The 19716-nt window shown below is 52.7% G+C and overlaps 2 protein-coding genes across 2 annotated transcripts in view; both read right to left on the bottom strand.

Moving 5' to 3' along the window:
• Nucleotides 1-761: 761 nt before the first annotated feature.
• Nucleotides 762-4693, bottom strand: Neu1 (neuraminidase 1). The gene is made up of 6 exons (XM_031348140.1): nucleotides 4478-4693; nucleotides 3922-4114; nucleotides 3320-3582; nucleotides 1910-2092; nucleotides 1584-1806; nucleotides 762-1480 (listed from the first exon to the last, which is right to left on the bottom strand). The coding sequence occupies exons 1-6, from the start codon at nucleotides 4616-4618 to the stop codon at nucleotides 1254-1256; spliced, it is 1230 nt and encodes a 409-aa protein (XP_031204000.1). The 5' UTR covers nucleotides 4619-4693; the 3' UTR covers nucleotides 762-1253.
• Nucleotides 4694-5819: 1126 nt separating this feature from the next.
• Nucleotides 5820-19716, bottom strand: part of Slc44a4 (solute carrier family 44 member 4) — a 15403-nt gene continuing 1506 nt past the window's right edge. The window contains exons 2-21 of the mRNA XM_031348139.1: nucleotides 18775-18823; nucleotides 18014-18087; nucleotides 17821-17899; nucleotides 17063-17162; nucleotides 16805-16927; nucleotides 16409-16469; nucleotides 13946-14036; nucleotides 13778-13861; nucleotides 13315-13550; nucleotides 13120-13219; nucleotides 11471-11563; nucleotides 11133-11235; nucleotides 7959-8209; nucleotides 7774-7868; nucleotides 7574-7677; nucleotides 7383-7456; nucleotides 7135-7205; nucleotides 6939-7033; nucleotides 6778-6862; nucleotides 5820-6057 (exon numbers count right to left, since the gene is read on the bottom strand). Of these exons, the coding sequence (XP_031203999.1) occupies nucleotides 5939-6057; nucleotides 6778-6862; nucleotides 6939-7033; nucleotides 7135-7205; nucleotides 7383-7456; nucleotides 7574-7677; nucleotides 7774-7868; nucleotides 7959-8209; nucleotides 11133-11235; nucleotides 11471-11563; nucleotides 13120-13219; nucleotides 13315-13550; nucleotides 13778-13861; nucleotides 13946-14036; nucleotides 16409-16469; nucleotides 16805-16927; nucleotides 17063-17162; nucleotides 17821-17899; nucleotides 18014-18087; nucleotides 18775-18823 (2087 nt within the window). The 3' untranslated portion in view covers nucleotides 5820-5938. The remainder of the gene's footprint in view (nucleotides 6058-6777; nucleotides 6863-6938; nucleotides 7034-7134; nucleotides 7206-7382; nucleotides 7457-7573; nucleotides 7678-7773; nucleotides 7869-7958; nucleotides 8210-11132; nucleotides 11236-11470; nucleotides 11564-13119; nucleotides 13220-13314; nucleotides 13551-13777; nucleotides 13862-13945; nucleotides 14037-16408; nucleotides 16470-16804; nucleotides 16928-17062; nucleotides 17163-17820; nucleotides 17900-18013; nucleotides 18088-18774; nucleotides 18824-19716) is intronic.

Genomic DNA, 19716 nt, shown 5'->3' with positions numbered 1-19716 from the left:
TAAAAAAAAAAAAAAATTAAAGCTGAGATGGCAAGATGGCTCAGCCGGCAAAGGCACCTGCCCCCAACTCTGACAACCTGAGGTCATTCCGTGGGACTCACAGCGTGAAGGAGAGAGGACAACTTCAGTAAGCTGTCCTCTGAGGTCAGCTGCAGTACATTTCACCTTCCTCTCAATAAACACATACGCCCCCCAACCCCACCCCGGACTGAACCCAGAGTCTTAGGCATTCCAAGCTCTAGCACTCTACCACTGAGCTACGACGTCAGTCCAGCAAGTGTGGGATTACAGACGCCCAGCGTGCTTAGTGTCCATCTAGGCTTTTTTCTTTCTGCGTGGAGAAGGGCTCTGCTCTCCCCACACCTGAAGGGCTCTGCTCTCCCCACACTGCTCTCCCCACACCTGAAGGGCTCTGCTCTCCCCACACCTGAAGGGCTCTGCTCTTCCCACACTGGCAGCATCTGCCTGCTATTCTCTCACAGGCCGTCCCCCTCACAGGCTGGGTGGACAAGGCTTCCCATCCGCTTTTACACACCCGTTCCCCATTTCCTACGCCACCCCACCTTAGAAACATGAAACATCATAAACAGCCCCTCTGATACTCTCTGACACTTGCGAACAGCAGCGGCGGGGATGGAATCTACCGGGTTCTGTTTCCCAATAAGTACATCAGTTCCTCTTCCAACTGCCTTCCTGTCTCTCCAGTGTCCTCGAGGCAACCGGGAAGGCGTGAGCGGACAGAACCACAGACTCCACAACGCTTCTTCTGCATTAAAATTTTTAAGTTACAAATATTTCGATTCATAAATAATCAAAGGTGCACACGTGTGTGTGTGTGTGTGTGTGTGTGTGTGTGAGTGCTCATCCTTGAGGACACTCTGCCCTGGGGACTTTCAGCAATCACATCTAGTACTGGCCTCCATATACCCTAGGCACTGGAGTTCCTAGTCCCAGTTCCCTGAGTTCATATCTGTTCACCTCTCCAGGGGGAGCCCCTCTGCCATCCTGTCCCAGAAAGGAACAGCTCCGTGGTCCTGGAAGAGAATGGACAGGGGCCATCCCCAGCATTCTGGGAAAAATAGTGCTCCTGGTGACAGACGGAGGGACTTCCTGTCCGGGGGAGGAAGCTGGGTGTTAAGTTATAACGGAGTGACTTCCCTGTCGATGAGAAGTTGCAAGAGGTCAGAGTTCGGAGGAAGAGCTGTGTTTCAGGCACCCTCTGCAGACAGAAGTCAGGTGTCCCTGCGCGGGGCTCAGAGCGTGCCGTACACGCTGATTTTGACCATGGAGATGCTCTCCGTGTACTGGTTCAGGCCTTTCTCGTACAGAACGAACAGCTGTGGGGGCTGCTGCTTCCCATCCGTGCCGTTTTCCAGGGCTGTCAGGGACGAGTAGCCGCTGGGTCCCGGCCACACCTGGACCCTCTCCTTCTGCCAGTACGTCCCGTTGCTGAAGCTCCAGCGCAGGGTCAGGTTCACTCCTAGGAAAGCAACAGTCCGAGGGGCCACCTGTGGGTCTCTGCTCCGTCCGGGCCTTGTTCAGACGTGGCGTCCCCCCCACCCACTCCACCCTCAGGCACTCACGGAACTCGGGATGGGCTGGATTGGAGAAGAAGACAATGCCGGAGCTGGTGGCTAGCGCTCCTGCCGCGACCACGGGGTCCACGAGCTCAGGGTCGAAGGTCACGTCCCGGGGCCTGAGAGTGTCACAGGCGTCATAGCTGCGGAGGACGATCCTGCAGTGGCAGTGGTAGTTGTTCTGGTTCCGGGCGTTGATGATGACCGAGCCGTCTGGAAGCTCGTAGGGCTGTGTGGGGAGAGAACAGGAGAACCCAGGGAGGCTGGGCTGGGCGTGAAAGGACACCGGGGAAGTTGGTGGTGTGGGCGGGCGCAGTCCACGGACTCCTCACCTGGCACTCGTCGGGGTTGAAATCGTGATCGTGTTTGGGCTGGCCGAAGGGAATGCCGCTTACTCCAGTGCCGTAGTGCCAGGAGGCGCCGTGGTCATCGCTGAGGAGACAGAAGACCCCATCTCGCTCCAGCGTCCCGTGCCCACACACGATGAGCCGGCCCTTCCCGGGCTCCCGCTGTTTCTGTAAGAGGAGGAAGTGGGTGTCTGACTGTCGCCAAGGTGCTGCCGGGGAGCTCAGGCACAGAGCTGTCAGCTCCCAGGGCGAGGACACACTGGAACCCTCGTGTTCTCCCGCAGACACTGCCCAAAGTTAAGAAGCTTTTTCATGCCAGGCCTGTAATCCCAGCTACTCAGGAGGCTGCCTGAGTAACGGAAGACGGTCACTTCAGGGCTAGCCTGAGGACTTAGTGAGACTCTGTCTCAAAATCAAAAAGGATAGTAAAAGGGCCGAGAGCATACAGCTCAGCCCAGTGGTAGAGTTCTTGCCGCCCATGCACAGGCCCTCTGCTAATGACACTCCTCAATTTTTTTCTTTAAATAGAAAAGAAAAAATATCTGTCTAAATTCAAAGTATTTACTTATTTGAATAACAATGAAGCCCAAGCTGGCCTCCGACTCCCTAGGCTGACCATTCGGCTCTCAGTCTTCCTCATTCTACTGCCTGAAGCTGGAATTGTAGGCATGCTTTTTTTCCCCTCCTAAAGACAAGAGTTTCTCTGTGCAGCCTGAACGCTCTCTGTAGACCAAGCAGGTTGGCCTTGAACTCAGAGATCTGCCTGCCCTGGCCCCATGAGGGCTGGAAATACCCCCCAATTTCAATACTATCATTTTTATCATTTTGATCCTCCTCCCTTTTCTGAGATTGTCTCTCTTTGTAGCCTGTCTCTGAACTTACGATGTAGCCCAGGCTAGCCTTTAACTCATAGTGATTTCTTTCCCTTAGTTTTCTTGTTCTTAAACAATTTTTTTTTTTTTTTGTTGGTTGGCATATAAAGAAATGGGCTTCACCGTGACGTGTTCACACGCTCACACATATCTACACATCATGCTTGGTTCTCACACTCTCCCCACTGCCCTTTCCTGGAAGTCCCCCAGGACATGCAGAATACACCACTGGAGAAGTGCACAAGTGCCCACCCAGCCTTGGGAACTTCACGCTAACCTGAGCTCATGGACCCTGCTGGGCACTGGACATTGTGATAGAGGTTTGTGTCTGCCCAATGGCACCCAATTCTACCCTGCACAGGCTAAGGACAGATTGTCAACAGACACTCTCCATGTGCGAAGTCAGTGGTAGTTTCATCTCCACAGTGGAGATGGAAACTTCCAGAACGCCCTCCTCCCAAGGACTCCAGCTCAGGAATCTGATTCACTGGACCTTGCCCTCTTCCTATCCCCAGGGTGAAACCTGAATGCCAGAGCCGGGTCCTGGGGCAAACATCTCTGTGCCGATATCCACGGAGAGATTCCGGGGTGGGCTCCAGGAAATGCCATCGTCCTTACTCCAAACCAACATGGTAGAGGCCACCTGGCACTTGACCTTGTGAGCACAGAGGGTATAGATGAGGAACACCACCCCTGTGTCTACATCGTTCACCACAGCGCCCAGGTTCAGCCCATCCGAGACTTCCCCGTCGTCTACGATGAAGGCTGTAGAGGACCACGTGCTACCTAGAAGGAAAAAAAAGAGCAGAGAGAAATTGTACCATTTGTTGTTTACTTCCTGCCCCTCCCCAGGGACCTCAGTGTGGCACCAGAACCACGTTTCTTCTTTCTCTGACATTATTTCCTGCTAATTTCCCCAGCGACATAATTCTCATTTTCAATACCTTGGTGGTTACAGTTTGTTCTCCAAACAACTTTCCTCCTCTGGTTTCTCTAACTCGTTAGGGACTCAGGCCCCAGAGTTCTATCTCTGGGCAGTTGGATTGGTGAAGGGTACCCCCAACTCCCTACCCGGGTCACCCATTCAACCCAGCACCGGCTCTTTCCACCCGAGCGCCTTTATACCCTGGTCCGTGGACCTCCTCATGGCGATGAACTTAGCCCCCGCGTCGGATGCAGACTTTTTCCTGGCCTCAGCGAAAGCCAGGAGCGTGCCCCGAGGGGTGGCTGTGATGAGCGGGATGCGGAAAGTGTCTACGGAGCCTATCTGCTTCCCGCTCACCCACAGCAGCTGCTCCATGGTTACCAGCGGCTGCACCTACGCAGAAGGACACCTCAATGCACACAAGCTGGACGAGATTTAAGGTACCTAAGACCGGTAGGTACCGGCTCCAGTCAGGGTTCCCATGAGAGAGGGAAATGGGGAGCCAGAGCAGGGGTGAGGGCTGTCCTAGAACAAGAGATGGGAGCCCAGAGGAGAGTACGGGCCGAACCTGGGGGCTCCTGAGCAAGAAGAGGCTGCGAGGGGAGAAGGAACCCCCTCAGGGATGGGGGAGGACCCCATTGCGAGCCAGGGGCCCAAGGGAGAAAAGGTGTCGGGAGAGGACGAGGGGCAGGCGTGTCGCGCGAAGGGGTGGCCGAGCTGGGCAGTGGCCACCTCTGCAGGTGCAGCAGGGCTCACCAGGCTGAAGTCATCCTCTGCCCTGGCCTCGGATCCCGCCGCGGACACCAGGAGCAGGAAGATCGCAGCAAGCCCCTGATCCCGATGGCTCGCCCAGCCGCTAAGCGGTCCCCGGGGTCTGCTCGGGTCTGCGCCCACCATCGCTCCTCGCGACCCCTGTTCACGAACTGGTCACGGCTGGCAAGCCGTCAGCTGACCTTGCCCCTTTAAAAAGGCGCACGTCACTCCGAACCCTCCCCTTGGGGGCTGAGGCCCGCGCTGCCGCGGCTCCAATTAGTCCATCCAGCTGTCCGACATCAGCATGTGACCCAGAGGCGGCCCCAGGCTGTGTGAGTCTTTTGACTGGCTCTGACACCGGGGACGCGACGAAGGGGCGGGGCGTGTTTTAAAGTAACCGGCAGCTACGAAGCCCTTGTGGAAGAGACAGGTTAGGGATGGCATGTGACTCAGCTGGTAGAGTGCCTTCCTAGTTTGTATAAGGCCCTGGGTTCAGTCCTAAGTCAGGTGTGCACCATCCTAAAGCAGGTGTGATGGTGCACACCTGTAATCCCAACATTCAGGAGACAGTGGCAAGAGGATCAGAAATTCAATGTATAGAAACTCAAGGCCAGATTGGGCTAGGGGACACACACACACACACACACACACACATGCACGCACAAGCGCTCACACACACCTGAATGGGTTGGAAAGCCCCACTCCTAGCTGAAGAGATCTTGGCAGTTGATGGCTCCTAGGACAGAGAAAGGCACTATTTTGGGGAGTGTGACCATGGTACCCCACGTCCCAGTGGATGACCCAATGCCTAGCTCATGAGTAACACCGATTAGAATCACTAGGTTAAAATTAATAAGCAACTGATAAATGAATAAAGGAGTGAATGGATGAAAAAAGAGCCACACCAAAAAAAAAATGTGTAATATTAGCTGGGCAGTGGTGGTGCACACCTTTGAAACCAGCACTCAGGAGGCAGAGGCAGGTGGATCTTTGTGAGTTCTAGGCCAGCCTGGTCTACAGAGTGAGTTCTAGGACAGCCAGGGCTACACAGAGAAATTCTGCCTTGAAACACACAAAGAATGACTTGGAAATCCCAGTGCTCCTGCCTCTACTTCCCAAGTGCGGGGATTACAGGCATGAGTCCCAGTCCTGCTTATGCTCTAGACAGACTCTGGGGACCCTCCCATGCTAGGCAAACTCTACCAGCTGAGTTACACCCCAGTCTCCTAGCCTTAGTCACTGAACAAGTTTTTCTTACTTGGTATCGAACCATGGGATAGCGATTTGGACTTTAATAAAAAAAAAAAAGGAAGTGAGTTTGAACTGAAAATAAAGCCATAACTTATCAAGAATATAAATATTAATCTTTAATAAAATCTGTTTTCTACAAAATCATGATTTTCAAGGCATTGATGGCAGGGCTTTTGTACAAGAGAGCTGCAGTTCTGGGCCATGATGAATCTCTCACTTCCTGTTCTTTCCCCCTGAAGGTACTTCATTCTTCTTGCCTAGAATCTTCAGGAGTGACTTGGGCATGTAGTAAGGCCGTTCCTGAGAACCGTCGTTTCTCTCCAGGTCCTCGACTGAGATCGGTAGAGTAGATCGGTCAGAGTGGATCGTGATAAACGACACCCCGTGTGCCCCCAAAATAATCCGGGCTGTGTAAATCGAACAGCCTGGTTTCCTGTCCAGGCCATTGAAGGCAGTTTGATACAACTCGCCCTGCAGGTTGTATAACCTGTTTTTCCTCACACAAAGTGGGGTAAGTAACTGTATATATCATAGGGTGATAACAAGATAAAGAAAAACCGCATGCCCGGCCATCGTGGTGGCTTTCTTCTGCAATCCTGGCATTTAGGAGGTGGACACTGGGAGGTCTTAGATCATTAGGGTGGACACTGGTAGGTAGGAAGATCATGACTTTGAGCCAGCCTTAGCTATAGACTTAATTCTGGGTCAGCCTGTGCTATATAGCATGATCCTGTCTCACCTCTCCATGTCCCCACAAAAAAAACCCCTAGATAAAAAATGAAGAACTGACCCCCTCCACACACACACACTATATCTACCTACTAGTAGTGTTTTGTGGTTTAACTCTACTTCCATTTCCTAGCCAGGCCCCCTCTCTGAGAGGGAATGCTCAGCCTGCGCTCCCTTCTTTCCCCCCTAACCCTCTAGCCTGAGAATGTCTGAAGGCATTCCCTCTGGCTCCTGTAGTTCACAAAACTACAAGCAACCAATCTCCGAGAGAAGCCTGGGGGGCCAAGAGCTGGAGTGGGGTGGAGGGTTGAGGGGATACTCACGGAAGCAGAGGAAGAGCGTGTCCACACACATCCCAAAGACGCTGAAGAAGCCGCTGGCGATGACGTAGGCTCCCATGATGGAGGTCTGCAGGAGACAAGACTGACTGGGACCCCCAGGTTCCTCTGGGGATGTGGGTGGGGCAGAAAGGGGTGTCACTCACCATGATGGGCAGCCAGTAATAGTTGAGGTTGGGGTTCTCAAAGTCTTTCCCCAGCCCCGTGATACGACCGGAGAAAAAGAAGAAGGACAGGACACCTGTGGGGAAGAGTCCCGCGGTCAGTGCTGTTCTTCCGGGGACCCCCCTTCCTGCACCCCAGGGGAACCCTGACACTGTAAACCCTGGTCTTGACCCTTACCGACACCTCCAACCACCAGCAGCTTCCCAAAGAACAGCAGCAAGTCCGTGACTTTATCCAGGACAACTACCCTACATGGAAGTCAGGACAGACTGGGGTGAGGGTCCTGCCGGGGCTGGGAGAGTGAGACATCCCCCCATTGTAACTCGGTGACAGCATGGCACTGGACCAGGCACAGAGCATTTCTGAGACCAGCCTCGGGATGGGAGAGGTGGGTAGGGGACCCCCCCGGGGCATGGCAGCCTGACCTGACAACGTTCCTCATGAGCAGCATGAAGGCGTTTTTGGCTGAGACACAAAAGTTCTTCCCGTAGATGGCGATCTGGGAGGGGCAGGAAAGGTCTCTGAGCCACACGTTTGGTGAGCTTGCCCACATGGTGGTGGAGCTCGGGCTGAGGGGCACAGAGCCAGGGACTGCTGGAGGGACGGTTGAGCTCACCATGATGTAGGCATTACGGTTGAGGAACTTAATAAACTTCTCCAGACACCAGAGGCAACACTTGAAGCAGCAGATGATGCAGCGGGCCACAGGGTTCTGGGTTCCTGGGGACCAAAGAAGCTCACGCTCAGCGGCCGCCGGCTTCTGCCTGTCTGTCTGTCCTTCCGGGGCTCTGGCTGCTCAGCCTACCACCCGCTCACCTCTTAGCTTGTGGTCGATGTATTCCAGGATAACCCGGGCTATCTGCACAAGGGTCAGGATGAGGGCTCCAAACGCCAGTGATCCCGTGTGGTACCTGCAGAGGGTGGTGAGGTGAGTGGAGGCACCCCAGCACCCTGGGTATTCCTAGGACTAACACTTCCCTAGGGGGCTGCCCGTGGCTTACCGGAGTGTGCGGATGAAGGCTGAGCTCAAGGGGAAGGTAGGGATGTCTCGGGGCTTGTGAAAGGCCCAGTAGAAGGAAGCGAAGGCCCCAGCAAGGACACACTGGCCCAGGGCCAGTACCCAGTTAACAGTCCAGAAGAGCCCCAGGACTCCATAGATTTGCAGGTTGAAGAGAGAACGTTGAGCTAGGCCGGTGGTCGAGTAGCCCTTGAAGACGCACATGAGGTTTGGGCACGAGGAGTTCAGAGGGGCCTGGAGGTGACAGGACACAGCAGGTTCATGCCCGGGAGTTACGGGCAAATCCTTGACCTTCCCTGTTCCTAATGGCCTCCAGACCCAGACCACCTCAGTCCTGCCATAGTGACGAAGCAGCTTCCTGGTTTCCAGACTGGCACGAGCTAGCCAGAAGGCCAGCGTGGTGCGTGGGTGTTTTCCAACTGCCCTCTCTCCTTCTTACCTTCCCAGCAGCCTGCTTCTGGAGTGCGCCCTGAGCACATTGTGGGTATTTAGTGATACTGAAATGACTTTTGTGGGCTGTAACAACGAAGTAGTTATAGTGTGCACATGTGTGTGTGTGTGTGTCTGTGTGCATGCATCTGTGTGGTGTGTGGTGCATGTGTGTGTGCATGTGTGAGTGTATGTGTGTGCATGTGCGTGTCTGTCTGTGTGTGTGTACATGTCTACGGGATGTGTGTGTGTGTACAGTACATGCATGTGTATATGGTATGTGTGTGTATATGTGGTGCATATATGTGTGTGTGTGGTATGTGTATGTGTGAGTGTGTTGTATGTGTGTATGTTAGTGTGTGGTATATGTGTGTGGTGTGTGTGTGTGTATGTGGTGCATGTATGTGTATGTGTGTTGTACGTGTGTGTGAGTGTATGTATATGTGGTGCATGTTATATGTGTGTGAGTGTGTGGCATATGTGTGAGTGTGTTAGTGTGTGATATGTGTGTGTAATGCATATGCTTTGCTGGGACTGAACACCAATTCTCACACATCCTATAAAACCCCCATACAAAACTGAGCCCCATGCCCTGCTCTCATTATTCTTATCCGCCTGCACTGTTCCTGCCCCCGCTGCTGCCTTTCCTCCCCATTTCTAGTGTGGAATCTGGGGCTTCAGGAACAAAAGACAACTTTTTACCACTACCCCACCTTCTGAGCTATCTGTTGAGGGGCTGGGGAAGCATATCAGCTGACAGAACCTACTATGCACAAAGCCACCACATAAAACCCTGAGCGGGGGCTGGAGAGATGGCTCAGCAGTTAAGAGCACTGGCTATTCTTCCAAAGTGAACCAGGTTCAGTTCCCAGAACCCACAGGGCAGCCCACAGCTGTCTGTAATCCCAGTCCTGGGGCACCTGACACCCTCACACTGACATACCTGCAGGCACAACACCCATGTACACAGGTCACTTTTTAAAGTCTGCACATTTAGGGCACACCTGTCGTCACAGCACATGGGAAGTAGAGAACTGGAGGATCAGAAGTTAGAGATCCCTGGGCGGTGGTGGAGCACACCTTTAATCCCAGTGCTTGGGAGGCAGAGGCAGGCAGATTTGTGAGTTCGAGGCCAGCCTGCTCTACAGAGTGAGTTCCAGGACAGCTAGGGCTACACAGAGAAACCCTGTCTCGAACAACCAAAAACCAAAACCGGAAAAAAAAAAAAGTTCCAGGTGAAGGCAGGGAGGTAAAATTTGAGCCCCGAGGATGGTTAGGGATGGAGCTCATGCCTGGGGCCCTGGGCTCAGACTCCAACTTTGCAAAAAGGAAGCGGGAAGGGAGAAGGAGAGTTCTTTCAGGAACTGAGGGCTGCAGGAAACCACTACCTACTGTTACTTCTGCATAGGTTTGGAATTCTTCCCAAGAACACAGAGAAAATGAACATTAAAAACCAAATAAATGCCGGCGGGCATGGTAACAAGTGCCTTTAATCCCAGCACTTGGGAGGCAGAGGCAGGTGGATTTCTGAGTTCGAGGCCAGCCAGGTGTACAGAGTGAGTTCCAGGACAGCCAGGGCTACACAGAGAGACCCTGTCTCAAAAAAGGGAAAGAAAGCAAAGAGTTGCTTTCCCTCAGCAGACCACTGTGGGTTTGCGTCAGCTTTAACTGTTAGAGAGTTACAAAGGAAAACCAGGCCCCGAGCACAGAACACAGCGGGTCATTTACAGATCCAAATGGACTTCCTCCTCTTTTTTGTGTGTAGGTGTTTTTGAGACACAGTCTCATTATGTAACTCCAGGATGGCCTTAAATTTAAAATCCCCACTCTGAATCTTCACAATGCTGGGATTAGCGTTTTCTTTTTCTTTTTTTTTCTTTTTTTGCTATGCTTCTTAGTGATGGCTTCACATAGCTCAGGCTAGCCTCAGATTAGCTGTATGACAGAGACCGGTGCAGAAAAACCTGATCCTCCACCTCAACCTCTCAAGTACCGAGAAATACCGACAGGCCTTCTAGTTCCCCCAGGAGGCCCTCCTGTGGACTTCCCAGTGCCACTGGCTGGGGCTCCATTCTCAGGATGTGAGCGAAAAGGGAAACGGAAGAGTCTAGTCAGCTTGGCTCTCTGTCAGTGGGTGGGCATTGTGCACAGCACCAGATGTACCTAATGCCATAAAAACTCCTTAAACCACTGGGCGATGGTGGTACATGCCTTTAATCCCAGCACTTGGAAGATAGAGGCAGGCAGATTTCTGAGTTCGAGGCCAGCCTGGTCTACAGAGTGAGTTCAAGGACAGCAAGGGCTACACAGAGAAACCCTGTCTCGAAAAAAACCGAAAAACAAAAACAAAAACAAAAAACAAGACAAAACAAACAAACAAACAAAAACCTCCTTAAACCACCTGAGACAGGATTAGGATCAGCAGTGGGAGAAGACACAGGAAGAGGAAGAGCCATGGGAGGAGGAGTGACAGGAGGAGCCACAGGAGGAGTCACAGAAGGAGGAGGAGCTATTTAATGGCCTTGAAGGTAGAGAGAGGTTCTACTTGATATTCAGCCTCCCTACCTTTACTTCGAGTTTCCGGTCTCCACCTCACTTTCCACAAAGTGGATAACTTGATTACCAAACTGAGGGAGGCCTCATCCATGTCGGGTATTTGTGCACTAGCAGAAATCTGTATTAATTGACCTGCCAAGACCCCCTCAGCACCCACCCTATTCCCTCTCACCATGGGGTCACAGGACACATTCACAGGAGCTTTCTCACAGCCTGGTGTACTGGTGTTGGACACCCAGTAGATGTACTGGGGTTGCCCAGATGTGGCCAGGTACCCAGAAATGAGTCAAGAAAAGAATGATGCCAGCTGTCAACTACAGGACACCCCTAAATGCTGCCCCTGGGACTCATGAAGATTGTTTACCCATACAGAGGATTGGCATTCAACCCAAACTCACCCTTGCAATCCAGTCCCTCCCATCCCCTCATGGGGCCTGTCCCCTGCCCCCCACCTCCCACCCCCACCCCTACCCCCCAAGAGCTCTCCAGTGGGGGCTGTATAAAGGATACAGAGCTGTCACGGCCCAGTAACCAATGCAAATGACAAGGAGGATGAAGGTGACCAGAGGGTAGAACATGGTTGACATCATCTGCCCCACGGCCCTGTATGAAGACAAGAGTAGCCCACTGGGACCCCAGCCCTGTGCATCCGCTCCCAGGCCTGACCCTGGCTGGATCCTTCTTCGGGCCTGTTTGTTTTCCAGACCAGAAACGGAACTACAGCTTCCCTCTTCCATATCCATAAACCCAACACCTGGTTCCAGGAGGGGTACACTGTAGACTCTCGCCGGGTGAACTGAGTAAGGTTCCAGGGACCCGTAGGGAAGACTAGAGTCACAGAAGACACATGGGACCCTCAGGGAGTGTTAGGGAAGAGAACCCCTAAAAGGTGTGTACCCTGGTGGTTTTGGCAATCTCTGCTTCTCCTGCCTCGACTCCCACCACTTGACCCAGCAAGCACCACAGCTCCCAGGGCCTCCAGAGTCCTGTGCCCCTAGTCCACACCCACACAGTCGGTCCTCGCCAGGCCATTCAACGTTTAGACTGTTGTGATAGGGAACCTAAGGGGTGGTGGGACGTACTTCCAATTCCAGTACCCGAGAGACTGAGAGCAGGATTGCCACCAGTCGGAGGCCAGTCCGGGTTACGTTGCAAGAGTGACAGGGGTGGGGGATGATGACGGAGGAGGATGCCTAACACAGGAGACCCCGGGCTACTACACACACACACACACACACACACACACACACACACACACACACACCAGCATAAAAGAGGTCTGGTGGTACATGCCCATATTACTAGCATTCTGGAGGCAGGTGTAGAAGGATGTGTTCAAGGTCATCATCAACTACATAGAGAGTTTGAAGCCAGCCTGTGCCTCCCGAGACCCTGTATCACCACCGTCTTGTGGGGCGGGAAGACCCAGAGTTGGAGGTCAGCCTCAGTTACATAGCTGTTCCATGATATTAGTTTAGGCTACTTGAGTTCCTGTCTCTAAAACAAAACAAAAACCCCTTGGGGCTGGAGAGATGGCTCCACAGTTAAGAGCACTGGCTGCTCTCCCAGAGATCTTGAACTCAGTTCCCAGAATCGACATGGCGGCTCCCAACTATCTGTAACTCCAGTTCCAGAGGATCGGACGCCCTCTCCAGGCCTCCACAGGGACCAGACATGTGCACAGACATGCATTCTGGCAGAATACCCGCACATAAAACACAAATAAACAAATCGCCCTCCCAAAGACAACAAAACAAACCAGACGGGGAAATCGAGGCCCTAAAAGGCTAGAACTTTCCCAGTAGCGGTAACACACACCTTTAATCCTAGCACTTGGGAGCCAGAGGCAGGTGAGTTCGAGGCCAGCCTGGTCTACAGAGTAAGTCCAGGACAGCCAGGGCTACATAGAGAAACCCTGTCCCAACCCACCCCTGATACGAAATAATAAATAAATAAGATAAATAAGGTTGAAATTTAGCACTGTCAACCACTGGACATTTCTACCTTTTTCCTCTGGGATTCCTATCCCCCTATCCAGGCCAGCGCCCCTGCCCAAGGTCCCCTCTCCCTCACAGGACGGCCCTGACCTGCTGGCTTCCCCCCCATCCAGGCCAGCGCCCCTGCCTAAGGTCCCCTCTCCCTCACAGGACGGCCCTGACCTGCTGGCTTCCTTCAGCAGAGCGATGGCGATCCGGATCCGCTGGCGCAGGAAGATGAGCATGAGCAGCAAGACACCCTCCAGGACAGCCAGGACAATCACTGCACAGAGACAGCAGGCGGCAGTCGCGGGCCAGGGCCAGGGTCACCCAACCCTTGGTGGCCAGGGGACAGAGGAGCTGGGCAGGGGGACTCACACGCAGCTAGCCAGGTCTCCTTCACACTCTGGTAGGCACTGAAGTTGGTAGTGAAGCCCACCTGGGTGATGGAGGCCCCCCTGTCCCGAAACACTCGGTACTGTTGCCAGCAGTGGTAGATGCCATAGGCAAGCACAGCCAGCACCCCGACGATCAGCAGCAGCACCAGGGGTGCCGCCACCAGGCGCAGGAGCAGGATGAAGAGCAGACTTAGTGCCAGGGCCACGCCCAGCGCCCTGCAGGTAAGGAACGTACATGAGGGGTCGCCTCCCAAGCCCTTCTTAGTGCCCCAGACTTCTTTCCTTGCACCCTCACGTATTCGTAGATTCAATTCATCTTCTGAGAGGCTCAGGGTCCACTCTGAGCTACCTCCACCCTCTGATCGGTTCACATGTAGACGTGGGGAGAGAGTATCAGGGAGGGCAGAGGGTGGTGCCTGATCCTGGGGAAGCCATGGACTCACACGAGAATCCAGTACCAGGACTGGGCAAAATCTTCAAAGATCTTCACAGAGATGTCCCGGGCATTGATGCTGTCCAAGAGGCCACTGTCGGGGAGGGGTGGAGTCAGATGGGGCTGAGGGTAAGAAGGGACCCAGGGACACGAGGATGACACAGAGGGCGACATCTACCTGATCCCGTTAGAGACGGTGGTGTTATCGATCCGTAAGTCTCCAGGTAAAGTGAAGTTGATGTTAGGGAGTGGGAAACACCGTCCCAGAGCTGGAAGAGAGATCGGGCTGCTGGGTGGGAGTCTCTCTGATCCTCCCACCCAAGAACGCAGCCAGGACAGGGGTTAATGGTGGACGGGCTCTGCTCTTTCCCAGCCTGTATTCCCTCCCTAGCACTGGCCAGATGTCTTCACACCCCATTACCTGGATTCCTGCAATACCTCCAGCCCTGACCTCGCCGTCCTGTTAAGATCAGGACAGCTATGGCCTCCTCATTCCACTTCCCCTGTCCTCAGTCCCTTGGCTCTGTCATGTCCCTGGGCTAACGCTTCCAGGCCCTGGGTTCTACGCACTTTCTACACCTCTGCTCTCGCAGGGCGTCTGAGTAGCCTCCTTCATAAACTGCTCTCAGCCTCAGCCCGGCCCCATCTCTATCTCTGCATATCTCTCTCTCTCTCTCTCTCTTTTAAAAGACTTATTTATTATTATAAATAAGTACACTGTAGCTGTCTTCAGACATGCCAGAAGAGGAAGTCAGACGTCATTACGGATGGTTGTGAGCCACCATGTGGTTGCTGGGATTTGAACTCAGGACCTTCGTAAGCCATCTTGGCAGCTAGAGATGCCATCTGCATCTAGCTGGGCCTGTTACTGGGCTTTGGAACAACAGGCAGGCAGGCCGGTTTATGTTTATCATTGACATCCCAATGTTGAGAAAACAAACACAGAGAGGCTGAGTAACTGGCCTGAGACCCGGCCGCTGGTAAGTGCTCGAGTTTGAACTCCTCTGTCTGCTTTGGAGCCGCCCCTGGGGCCTTTTCTATCCTACTTGCCTTGAAAAGTTGTCCTTTCTCATGTCAAAATTTAAAAATATATTTTCTACTAAAAAAAAAAAGTAGGAAAGATAAAGGCAGGTGAATGGCGGCGCCTGTCTGTCATCTCAGCATAGGGTCAGGCTGAGGCAGGCAGATCACCAGTCTGGAGCCACCTGGGCCACAGAGTATGATTCTATCTTTAAATAAACCAAACCGGTTACATTAGCAGTAGGGAAGGGGTGTGTCCACAGAAAGGTTGACCGCGATTAGCTTACGCAGCCACATACACTTGTAACATTCGGAAAGATATCTCTGTTTGCTATATTATCCTCAGATTCATTCATCCATTTCAATTTCTTTAAAAAAAAAAAAAACTTTTAAAAGATTTATCTATGTTGCTTCATTTTTGAGGCAGGGCTTTTTATTATTATTATTTTTTTATTTTTTTGCTTTTTTTTTGAGACAGGGTTTCTCTGTATAGCCTTGGCTGTCCTGGAACTCACTCTGTAGACCAGGCTGGCCTCGAACTCAGAAATCCGCCTGCCTCTGCCTCCCAAGTGCTGGGATTAAAGGCATGCGCCACCATTGCCCGGCTGAGGCAGGGTTTACTATGTAGAGCCTTGGCTGGCCTGGAACTCACTATGTGAATCAGGCTGGCCTTGAGCCCACAGAGATCCATCCCCCTGACCCTGCTTCCTGAGTGCTGAGACTAAAGGCATCCACCACCGCGCCCAGTTTGTTTTATTTTACGTGTCTGAACGCTTTGCCAGCACATGTGTGTAGGCATCAGCGTAACTTGTGCCTGTGGAGGCCAGAAGAGCGGGTCAGAGCGCCTGCGTGGTTATGGACAGTTGTGAGCTGCTGTGGGCGCTGGGAATCCGTATTCAAGCGACCAGCACCTCATAGCTGCTGAGGGCCTCTCTGGCTTCACCACGCACACTCTCCTGACATCCTCACAGGGATATTTTTTTGTTATTTTTGTTCTGATCTGTCTTTGCTGACAATGGAACCCAAGGCATTGCACAGGCTAGGATGCTGCTCTGCATGCCCAGCACACACCTTCCTTAAGAGACAGAGCACTATGACATCTATTTATTGGGTGTGAATACATGTGGGTTGTGCAATGCCTGCGGTGGTTAGAGAGCTTGTCTTAGGAGTGCGTGCTCTCCTACCATACCGGTCCTGGGATTCAAACTCGGGCTGTTAGACTTGGTGGCAAGCACGTTTACGTGATACACCACCATATCAGCCCTGTTTTATTGTTGTATTGAGATACGATCTTGCTAAGTGTCCCAGGCTGGCCTTCGGCGTCTATCCTCCTGCTTCAGCTGCCCTATCAGCTGGAATTATAGGATTGCACCATCTATCTAGTCTACTCACTCAACCTCTTGGAAGTGTCTCTGATCTCTACACCTAGAGTGTGGCTGCAGCAGGGAGTGGTTTCTGTCATCACTGTCCCCAGAACCAGGTGCACAGCCTCACAGTGGGCACCGAGAGGCTAACTCTAGGGTCCTGAGGCAGGGGGATGAAGGATTGCTTCCTCCGTTTGAGAAATAAAAATATTGGATGGGTTGATCCCCGAGGTGGGGACAGTGTACGTGGTCCTCACCTGGAGTAGAAGGAAGAAGGAAACGGGGACAGAGTCCCCTCTGCAGGCTGTCCTTCACTATCTGGGGATGGAGGGAGGAGAATAGACAGAGACACTGATATGGAACAGAATGAGGAAGCCGTGGCTCCCAGCATTATAACTATGCATCACCACCACCATCATCCCTACCACCATCACCACCACCATCATCATCACCACCATCACTATCACCTCCACCACCATCATCACCACCATCACTATCACCTCCACCACCATCACCACCACTACCTCACCTTCCACAGATTCTACCACATCAAGGCTCAGACTGGCCTATCCCTCCTTGGAGCCAAACCTCTACCCCTCCGACCATTATGGGTTCTCTCTGGCAACAGTGATGTCATGGGTACCAGCTTTTACCATATCTGGGGACACCGTCGGTAGACAGAAGTTCATCTTTTCGTTATAAATGTCACGGACTGTCTTTGAGAACTGGGACCCCATCACAGCCCATGGGGCCTGTGGGCAGGAAGAGACGCACACCTGTGGGTAGAGAACATGCTAAGGCACTGGAACATGCTAAGGCACTGGAACATGCTAAGGCACTGGAACATGCTAAGGCATTGGTACCCAGGGCCTGGGGGATGGGTGGGGCTCAGGCAGCTCCTGACTTCTGACCTGGGGTGTGGGGCACTGTAGGCCATTCTCAGCGATGGAGATGACATTGATGGCTGCCGCACAGCTCAAGATGTCGAAGTATAGAACGTAAGGTTTATCCCTGGAGGAAGAGAGGATGTGTGTGCCTGAGGGCCCCGGGCGGGTACAGGGTGTCATTCTCTTAGCACTGAGATAGCACTTGGACCAAATTAGTTACAGCCAGCTCCTGGCCCAGCTTTTCTGGGAAGGTAGAGATGATGCCTAACACCTGGCGTACTCACGGTACAAGGCCAACGGGTGGCTGACCGTGTTGGTTCTGGAGCACAACCCCCTAGTGAGGTGACTTTATGGCCGTCTCACCTTAGGAGGCTTAGCAGATTGGGTGTGAAGCACCCCGCCTTCCCAGAGCATTGTAACTGATGGCGCCTTATTATTTACCCCGCACTTCCTGCATGCCTGCATGCTTTCTGTAAGGACTCAGCTGTTTCAGTTGAGGAAATTCAAGCTCAGAGAGGCTGAGTAAGTTGCTCAAGGTCACACAGTCCCAACTTATCTCAGGTGGAGACTCACCGTGATGTCTGAACTCTAAGCTTATGCACTTAAACTGGCTCTGCACTGTCCCCAGTCCTGGGAAGGCTGGACCAGGAAGGGTCTTGGTGTGGCCTGGAAATGCTTGAGTTCAGGGAGACAGAGGATGGGGCGGGAGAACAACAGACGCCAGCCTCTGCTGTCTACCTTGGGGTTGTCATCCGCCTACCCTCCTGCTACCGGCTACTCACTTGTTGTCGCCCACGCCGCAGTAGGCCCCCGTGGAGTTTCTGGGGTAGAGCACTTGCCGAGGGTCTCCGTACACCCAGGCTGCAGACAGGGACACAACAGGGTCACAGGAAGGTGGCAGGCAGCTATGGGGTGATCCCTCCCTGGGTTTCTGTCCTCACCCTCCGTCCCAGCTCTGGGTAGCCAGAAACTTACCCACAAGCCCCACAATGATGTAACCCAAAATGAAGATGAGGAAGAGGACACAGCAGATGATGTCTGTGCAGCCCCTAGGAAGAGATGGACGACTGAGCTGGGGCGCGTGCAGCCATGGGGTGCGGAGTTGGGAGGTGTAAGTGTGGGGCACAGTTTGGGGTGGGTTAGAGTTTAGAGGATTGGAGAATGCTAGAAAGATTGGCATTCATGTTTTGTTTAGTTTAGTTCAGTTTTTTGTTTTTCCAGATACATCTCTGAGTAGCCCTGGCTGTCCTGGAACTCGATCTGTAGACCAGGCTGGCCTTGAACTCAGAGATCCATCTGCCTTTGCCTCCCAAGTGCTGAGATTAAAGATGCCCACCACCACTATAATGTCTGGCAAGATTGACATTCTTTATCTACTTTAAGAAAGATTTTTTTTTTTTTAGGGTGAGGATTCTTCTGCTGAAATATAGCACAGATAATAACACACACACACAGACAGAGAGAAAGAATAAGACAGAGAGAGGGAGAAAGAGACAGAGAGAAAGAAAGGAGAGAGAGAGAGGGAGAGAGAGAGAGAGAGAGGTGCAGTTGTTTCTTTCCCTCAGATGTATACACACCTGAGTAGCTGGCACCCAAGTCAAGAAGTAGAATGACCCAGTACCCTGAGTCCCCTCAAGTCCTTCTACACAACACAGATGCCTCAGTGGACCAGGTTCCTGCATCAAAGACAAACCAAATCCTCCCCACATCCCTGGGGGCCACCGCCCGTAGCTCACCTGTTTTTGATGGGGCCTCGAAAGGAGGGGTCATATTTGGCTGAATTCCCTGGAGGGGGAGTGGAGAATGAGGCATTGAGGGTCTCTCTCCCCATATCCGGTCCCTCTCGAACACCCGTCTAGCTGCCTAACAGGACACTAGGGACCCGGATCAGCAGCATCCTGGTCAGAGAGCAGCCCAGTGGTCGCCTGCTGGAGCTGCTACCCAGCAGCAGCTTTGGCAGTCCTGGACATGGAATCTGTGGTTCCTTACATGTGAGGTGAGTGCTCTGCCACTAAACGGTATACCACAGCCAATTATTTGATTTATTTACTTTTTTTTTTTTTTTGAGATAAGGTTTCTTTGTAAAGTTTTAGTTTCTTGGAACTATCTTTGTAGACCAGGCTGGCCTTGAATTCACAGAGATCTGCCTGCCTGTCTCTGTCTCCCAAGTGTTGGGATTAAAGGCATGCGCCTCCAGGCCGCAGCCATTTATTTTTAATTGTACTTTGTATTTCAGACAAGATCTTGCCGAGTTCTTGCTGGATTTGAACTGGCCACCCTCCTGCTTCAGCCTTCTGATTGGTTTTTAGAATAAGCTTCTGAAAGTGGTTCTTAGAGGTTTGGGCCTCATACCTCAGGGCACCTGAGTAGTATGTGGCCCTGCTTCTGGGACTCCCTCTTAGTGGCTCTTAGACCCCAGCCCTGTCTCTGTCCTATAGCCTGTTCCAAGTCACCTCTGGTCCATCCAGTTTGGGAGCCCCTCAGGGGACCATTGTCACTTATCTCAGCCCTCTGGCCCAAGGATATGACAAAGAAAGGATGGTCACAGCTATGAAACCCTGCAGGGCAATGGGAGCTCCGTAGAGCGCCCCCCACCGCATGCAGGCTACCACACGCTCTGTAGACCCCCCACTCAGGCTACCACACGCTCTGTAGACCCCCCACTCAGGCTACCACAC

This window comes from Mastomys coucha, unplaced genomic scaffold, assembly GCF_008632895.1.
Source record: "Mastomys coucha isolate ucsf_1 unplaced genomic scaffold, UCSF_Mcou_1 pScaffold3, whole genome shotgun sequence".
Classification (NCBI taxonomy): domain Eukaryota; kingdom Metazoa; phylum Chordata; class Mammalia; order Rodentia; family Muridae; genus Mastomys; species Mastomys coucha.
Note: the sequence above shows the minus strand (reverse complement) of the source record. Positions and strands in the feature narration are given on the sequence as shown.

Excerpts from the sequence above, each read along its gene's own strand:
- Neu1 (XM_031348140.1), bottom strand. The coding sequence starts at position 4,618 with ATGGTGGGCGCAGACCCGAGCAGACCCCGGGGACCGCTTAGCGGCTGG. Across the intron at positions 2,093-3,319 it reads GACCCGGCTCTGGCATTCAG|AAACAGCGGGAGCCCGGGAA; the intron begins GTTTCACCCTGG and ends CTCCTCTTACAG. Across the intron at positions 1,807-1,909 it reads TCAACCCCGACGAGTGCCAG|CCCTACGAGCTTCCAGACGG; the intron begins GTGAGGAGTCCG and ends CTCCCCACACAG.